Source organism: Microtus ochrogaster, chromosome 6 (assembly GCF_000317375.1).
Source record: "Microtus ochrogaster isolate Prairie Vole_2 chromosome 6, MicOch1.0, whole genome shotgun sequence".
NCBI classification, from domain to species: Eukaryota; Metazoa; Chordata; class Mammalia; order Rodentia; family Cricetidae; genus Microtus; species Microtus ochrogaster.
This window is the reverse complement of record NC_022013.1, coordinates 83975990-83983659: the sequence shown is the minus strand read 5'-3', so window position 1 is coordinate 83983659 and position 7670 is coordinate 83975990. Positions and strand designations below refer to the sequence as shown.

Here is a 7670-nt window from a genome sequence, read left to right as displayed (position 1 = left end):
GGCACCAAAGCTACAGAGAAACCCTGTCTCAAAAAAAAAAAAAATGAAAACAGGGGGTGGACACGGCATAGCAGGAAAGAGCAGAGCAGCACCACTCATACAGAGGACGGAAGCTAGGGTCCTAGGACCCACGCTGGGCAACTCACCTATAACCACAATTCCAGAGGCTCTGACAGCCTCCTGTAGCCTCTGAGGGCAGCTGCACATATGTGGTATAGAGCCACACAATCACACACACACATACACATAAATAAATAAAAATAAATCTACAAAAACCTTGGAATTTTTCTTAATAATATTAATGGCTAAGCAGAGTGACATACAACTATAATCCCAGTACTTGAGAGATAGGGGCAGGAGGATCAGGAATTCAAGGCCAGTCCTGACTGCACAGCAAGGTTGAGGTAAGGCTGGACTGCATGAGGCTCTATCCCCTAAATACATGTGTGTATATGTGTAATTTATATACAATTTAGAAAAAACTTAAAGTAATTATCTTGGTTTCCTTCCTCACGGCTATAATATGATGACGTCACAAAAGCACACTATGGAGAAAAGATTTATTTTACTCACTGCTAATCCATCATGGTGGGGAAGTCAAGGCAGCAATGGCCTGAAGCAGCTGTCACATCGAATCCTGCCTTTCTGCAGACAGAGCTGAAGATTAATAAACCACCGCCACCACCCATAACAAATGAACAAATTAAATATTTGTGCTGTTCACTGAGTATTTCTTTGTGATGGGAAAGTTGCAGCTGTTTTGTAGACATTCGGAATACTTCCAGTCAATGCAACTGTTTGCAGGTTTTTAAAAACGTCTTACAAGGGATGACTCAGTGGTTGAGAGCACTGGCTATTCTTTCCGAAGACCTGGGTTCGATTCCCAGTACCTGCATGGCAGCTCACAACCATCACTAACTCCAGTTCCAGGGGACACGAAAACTCCTGCACACGCATGATACATAAATATTCATACAGGCAAAACATCCCCAATGCGTCCAATTCACACACTGTAATTCGGTCTGTGAGACTTTCTGTTATTTAAGTCTGGGGTGGCCTAGCCTGCCCAGTTTAGAACCACTGCAGAGCAGCAAAGAGAGGCATTTGTTGGGATGGATAAACATAGGACTGGGTACAAGGGAAAGGGAAAGGAGTACCACCTGGACTAGGGTAGGTAGGGAACAGCTTTGTGATTGATCTATGTCTCTCTGTCTCTGTCTCTGTCTCTGTCTCTCTCTCTCTCAACCACAGCAGGGGCTCACGCACAGAAGGCACCTGGAGCCAATTCATACCTGCTGAATCAAAAGGACTCATGGGCAAGCAGGCCACAGCTCACCAACCAGTTTGCTGCCAGGCTGGGAGTTTACCCACACACTAGGGCAGAGGTAAGGGGATCTTTGTGAACTTGAAGTTCATCTTCCTGGCAAGTCCCAGATCAGCCAGGGTTATATAATGAGACCCTGTGCCACACACATACCATTTTAAAAAAGACCACTTATGCGAAAATCGCCGTGCTGCATTAAATAACAAGCTCTAACAGCAGCAAGTTTAACAATTACCATAGCTTCAATCGGTGACAACCTTAAATATCTTGAGGCCTCCCCAAGTGTATGATTTGAAAACATCTGTTGCAATTACTGCCAACAGTCACAGGTACTGCGGATTCTCCTGGAATTTGTAGTTATACATTTCAGTTTACTAAGAATGAAAAGTTAGGCTTTGGTTGGTTTTCTGTGCCAGCAGTATGGAGGCTGCAGACCATAAAGCCCTATTTAGGGTCAGCAGGGCTTACTCTCAGACAGACCTAGAAAAAAACGGGAGTGGGGCGAGGTGGAAGAAGTTGGGAGAGCAAGGAAGCCTTCCTGGACAAACCGACAAAGGGGGTGGCGCCTATCGGTTTCCCCGGGCCCCCGCCCCAGAGGCTACGAGACCAGCGCGCACAGGCGCAGACGCACTGGCACGCAACTCCCCCTCCCCCGGCCCGGCGCGTGTCGAAGCCCCGCCTCCGTGCGCGGGCTTGGGGGCGGTCCCGCCGCCAGGCATCAGCAATCTATCGCGAGCGGAGGCGGCGCCGCACGCTTGCGGGAAACGGACCCGTTAGGGAAGCACACAGGCGGCAGCGTCTGGCTGCCTCTGCGGCACGAGCTGAAGGATGGCGGAGGCCTCGGAGAGGCTTTACCGGGTGGAGTACGCTAAGAGCGGGCGCGCCTCTTGCAAGAAATGCAGCGAGAGTATCCCCAAGGACTCGCTCCGCATGGCCATCATGGTGCAGGTGCGGCGGGGCCGGGCCGGGGGCGCAGGGCGGCGCGGCCGCGGCGGCTGTTTGGGTTCCGGGCCGCCGCGCTCCCCCTGCGGCTCACGGTAACGGGGAGAGAAGGGCGGGAAAGGCCCGCAGCGCTGCTGCCGCCGTCCTTGAGGCCCACTGGGCCGACCCCTTCCGGGGGATTGAGCTAACCCTGCAGGAAAAGCCCGGGAAGAGCGAGCCTCTGGCTTTGTAAAAACGACAGGCCTTTCCGCTGGGTCTGGGTGGTCGCAGAGTTCTTGTTTATTTCACTGCCTTCTCGGGGGGTGGGGGTGGAAGATGTGCGCCCTGTCTTTGAAGCTGCTCTGATTTGGGCCTACCTTGTCCTGGAAGATTTTTTGTCCTACGTGAATAAAGAGGACGAGCATTTGGAGTTTTGGGATTTTTTTTCCCCCTTAAGCCTATTTTTGGCTATCCCTTCGACATCCGTTCTCTCAGTATTTCTATTTTAATTATGCAAAGCACTGCTGTTTCTTTACAGTACGTTCGCGTTGGGCCTGATTTCTAGTTGGAAATAACATTTTCTCCAAACTTCCCGGGGTCACTGACTTCTCTGCGCTTTCTGGTGTGTTCACGGACGCTTCCCGTGATGGTTCAAGAGTTGGGACGCGCTGTGAGGGGGTGGGTTAAAGAGTCTTCTGGTTTTCTGATGCCTGCCTTTGCAAGTGCGGTTCTCACCTGCTCTGTTCCTTCCTCCCCGTCCCTACTTCCCCCCATACTCAAGTTACCCAAGCTCACTGCTAATAGTCAAGGTAATTGATTTCCCTTGCTGTTCTGCTGCTGTAATATGTTTCAGGATAAAGGCCTGAGAACCCTCAACGGGGTTCGGTACTGGGGTAAGACGTTCACCAGTGGGTATGAGAGCCCACTTTGCTTCTGATATTTCACATTATGGCAAGAACTAAAATTGACATTTTAGCGCCCTGGGAAGGGCTAGACCACCTAGTTCAGTCAGCAAGCCCGGCACGCAGTTCTCATTCATTTCGCATACATTTATTAAGTACCAGCTAGGTCCCAGGCTCTGCCACAGTGTCTCTATAATTGCCTTTGTTGACAAAAATCACAAGTACTGGGAGGCCCATTTTTGTTGCTTGCCATCAGGATTGGGCAGGGAACCCACCCAGGGCGCTTTCCGCGTGGTCCAGGGAGTATGGAGAGGATTGATAAGCCTTGCAGCTGATGGCGCTGGGCACTAGAGGAGGAGGTGCCCAAGATGTCCCAGTCAAGTGTGGGAACTTGATTAAGAGACCATATTCACAAAAGTAGGGCAGGAAGATGGAGATAGCTCAGAGGGAAGGGCCTAAAATTGGAAGAACAGTTCAGAGCTCTGTTTCCAACTGAGGTCTTTACCCACGGAGGTAGTAAATAGAACTCTGGGCTCTCCGGGTTAAGAGCAAACTGGCTCCTAACCTGGCACATCCTTCCCAGCAAAGGTGTTGGCGCTTACATTTTCATATCACTTTGTGATTGGAGATTCCTCGTCCTAATTACAGCAGCTGGGGGGGGGGGGTATTAGGTATTAGTAAGGTTTGAAGTAATGGTGCTTTCCCAGAAGCAGGTTGGCTGGTTTTGAGACAGGGTTTCACGGCTGATCTTCGAGATTCCCTGGCCTCCCTCTCCGAAGTGCTGGCCGCCACCACACCCAGTCTTTCCAATGTTTGTTTGGTTTTTTGTTTTGTTTTGTTTTGATTTGAGACTTGGGCTCCCTGCGGCAACTGTCTTGCTGGCCTTGAACTCACAAGAGATCTGCCTGCCTCTGCCTGAGATTAAAGGTGTGCGCCACCACGCCCAGCCTTTCAGATAACCAGTTTCCTTTCCACCGTACACATTTTAAGCATTTTTGGGTTTCCTGTGTTAGCCAGAGAATAGTCCTTAGGTGAGAGTGTGACCCTGTTTCCCATTGTTCAGGAGAAGACGGGAGTCTGGGACTGCCACTGATAATTAATTCAGCATTCAAGGCCCTCCTCCGGATTTTATCGATTGTGAAAGAAACTTATTCAAAGTAAGGGATTCTCTTCCTCAGTTGTAGTTGGGACTGATTTTTCATTTTCTTTCTTTCTCTCCCCCCGCCCCCCCAGACCCAGTTTTCTCTGTAGCTTTGGTGTTTGTCCTGGAACTTGTTCTGTAGACCAGGCTGGCCTCAAACTCCCAGAGATCTGCCAGTCTCTGTCTCCCTAGAGCGTGCCCTCATCCTCCCCACCCCCACCCCTGCTTAGTTCTGAATTTAAAGTTGGTCCTAAGAGCTGGCCTGCAAGAAACCTTTCTTCTGGTGCCTGAATTTAAATGCCTTCTTTTTACATTTGTTTGGGAGGATTGTTCTTTGAGCAACTAAAAACCTGATTTTTTTTTTTTTCAAAGCCCCCTAGGAAGGGAGAAGTTGCACCCTCAGGCCACTTGACTGGGAGGAAGAGGGTAATCCTACAAGGATTTGAGCATTCTGTGCCCATAGCAAGGAATTGAACCCAGGCCCTCTGACAGAGCAGCTTAACCACAGAGCCACCTCTGCAGCCCTCAGCCTTACTTACATTTTAATGCATCTGAAAAGGAACCACTCGTGGAGTGGGAGTGATTATTGGAGTACCTGACTTGCCATGCTTCTTCAGAATATCACTTGTCTCCATAACCCCAACGTGGTGCTTATGTTCAGTGCTGCTTTAATATTTTTATCTCATTGGCCTTCACCTCTCTCTTCCTTGAAGGCAGTCATCGTGGGCCATCTTATCAGAAAGCAGTATGTTAGGTAGCTCTTCTGCCATCAGGATGGTGGAAAAACCTTGGTGTCAAATTCTTGTCCCATCCGGCTCCATTGTTGTTGCTGCCATCTGTGAGACAGGGTTGCTGCTTCACAGAGGCATGGTTTGTGAAGGAAGAGCACAGGAAACTGGGTTAACGCCTGTGCCTTCCTCATCTCTAAAACAGGCAGGGCTGGGCCCAGAGCATCACAGGGAAAGAAAACACCTGAAGTGGCACGAGCTCACGTGGGAATTGGGTACCTCCCTGCTGCCAGGGGTCAGCCTAGCTCCAGGCCTAGAGGTCTTCCTTCCCCTTGGGCTCTTCTTCACCGCCTCCCCTCACAGAAGCTGTTCCTTGTAGTCAAGTGTGCAAACCTTGCTGCGTCTGACACATTTTCTCTGCCTGGCTTATCGGGGTCCTGTTCCTCATTATTTTTAACTACAGGGGCACATAAGAGCCACTTCTGGGCCGCCTTGATCTCAAGTGCTTCTGTCGAGCTTTGTAATGGGTACAGGGGTCGCCAGGACCCTGAGATGTGCTGTGTTTCTCACTAGGCGGTGCAGCAAGTTAAAAGGCAGCACGTTCCCTAAAAAAAACCTGGGGCCAGCTTCTTGTCCTGAGACAGTGGATTTTGGGAGTGGAGCAGCTATAATTTTTAGCTTTTAGAAAAATAGTTAAGGTGAAACGCGGGAAGCTGTGTCTTGTCTATTTGCCAGTCATTGTGTGGCATGAGAGAACCCCAGACAGGCCGCAGGAAAGAGAAGGGGGCTCCCATTGCTGCCTGGGCTTGAGGACTACACAGATTAACATCTCTCTCACCCCTGCTTTATGACTTCTAGTCTCCCATGTTCGACGGAAAGGTCCCACACTGGTACCACTTCTCCTGCTTCTGGAAGGTGGGCCACTCCATCCGGCAGCCTGATGTTGAGGTGGACGGGTTCTCTGAGCTGCGATGGGACGACCAGCAGAAGGTCAAGAAGACAGCAGAGGCTGGGGGCGTGGCAGGTGTGTAAGGGGGGGGCGGGAATACAGCCCTGTCTCTGTCTTGCACCTGTAGAATGAGAGCATCTCCTCATCCGGCCACATGGTCTGTTGCACGAGGTCTGATGTTTTGTATTTCCAGACACTGAAAATGTAGCCTTTAAATTTGCATGGTTCTCATTTTTAATAAGTTTTGATTTTTTTTTTTTATTAGTAGTAGTGTCTGTTGTGCGTGTATGTGCGCGTATGCTACAGTCTGCATGTGGAGGACAGCTTGCTTTACTAAGTTGGGTCTCTCCTTATTTGCGTGGGCTCCTGGAATTGAACTCGGGCTGCCAGGCTTGCACAGCATATACCTTCACAGCCGAGCCATCTCACCAGCCAGGCTTTGATTTTTAGAGCAGTTTTAGGAAACCCAAGAGATACAAGAGTACGGTGCTCCCATGGGCCCCTCACTCCACATTAGCACATTTACAGCAGTTGATGAAACTTGATTGACACATCGTGGTCAATCTTGCTGTTGTGCATTCTCTGGGCTTGAATGGATAGATAACTTCTCGCTGTGAGGCGGGGTCACTGCCTTTCAGGTCCTATGCACAGAGGTTACCCCAATAAAAGACTTCTGTACCTTTTCTTCCTTCTTCTCATACTTGGGAAACCTGTTAATTCTTTTCTTTTTAAAAAAAAAAATGAAAGAAAGGAAAAAGAATAAAACAGACCTCAAGTAGAGTCAGGTGGATCTCTATGAGTTCAAGGATACCCAGTGGTGTGTATGGAGATCCTATCTCAAAGCAAAATATAAACAGACCTCAAGGAGGACAGTGTTGGCACACACCTGCACACCTTTATTCCCAGCTATGGCAGAGGCAGGTGGTTCTCTGAGAGTTGACTGGCCTGGTCTATAGAGTGAGTACCAGGGCTACACAGAGAAGCCCTGTCTCGAAAGAAAAACAAAAAACCAACCCCACAGTCAGCCACAGCCTTGGCTTCCTGAGTGCAGGATTACAGGTGTGCACTCCCGCCTTGGCTTCTGTTCTGATTTCTAGCCTCCTGGGTCAGTTTTGCCTGGGTTTAGTTGCAGGGAGAAAAGGAAATAAATGTGTGTACTTTCTTCTGCCCTTTTTCATTTGGCATGACGTGTCCTTGGTCTTTTCTGTGGCTGAGCTGTGTTCCTTTGCTCGTCCAGGTCTCTGTTGGTGACTGGGTTGGTGATTATTTATTCCGCAGGCTTTATAGTGTTGATAAAGTTTGAGTGTCCTTCATCAAAAACTTGAAACTGAGCAGCAGTGCACCACAGGTGGAAGGCTCCGCACCTGACTTCGTGACAGTTGGAGTCAACCGTAGACAGGCTGGAGATACCGTGTGCATTTACCTTTGGGCTGTGTGTGTAATGTGTCTAAAACAGGTGGATTTCATGTGCAGACCTGCAGTCCCTCCTGACTCCAGGATGTTTTGTGTATCTGCAATTATTCCAAAAGTCAAAACAAAAAATCTGAACTCCAGAACAGATGCCAAGCATTTTGGATGGGGATACTCAGCCTGTAGCTTGTCGTGATTTCTTTCTCTCCGCCCTCCCCCCCTTTTCTTTTTAAATGTGTATGAGTGTTTTGTCTGCATGTTTGTGCTTGGTTCCCAGGCAGGTCAGAAAAGAACT

At 49.3% G+C, this 7670-nt stretch overlaps 1 protein-coding gene across 1 annotated transcript in view; it reads left to right on the top strand.

Moving 5' to 3' along the window:
- The first annotated feature begins 2062 nt into the window (after nt 1-2062).
- Parp1 (poly(ADP-ribose) polymerase 1) overlaps nt 2063-7670 on the top strand; it is a 32107-nt gene continuing 26499 nt past the window's right edge. Inside the window, exons 1-2 of the mRNA XM_005348965.3 lie at nt 2063-2272; nt 5875-6040. Of these exons, the coding sequence (XP_005349022.1) occupies nt 2153-2272; nt 5875-6040 (286 nt within the window). The 5' untranslated portion in view covers nt 2063-2152. The remainder of the gene's footprint in view (nt 2273-5874; nt 6041-7670) is intronic.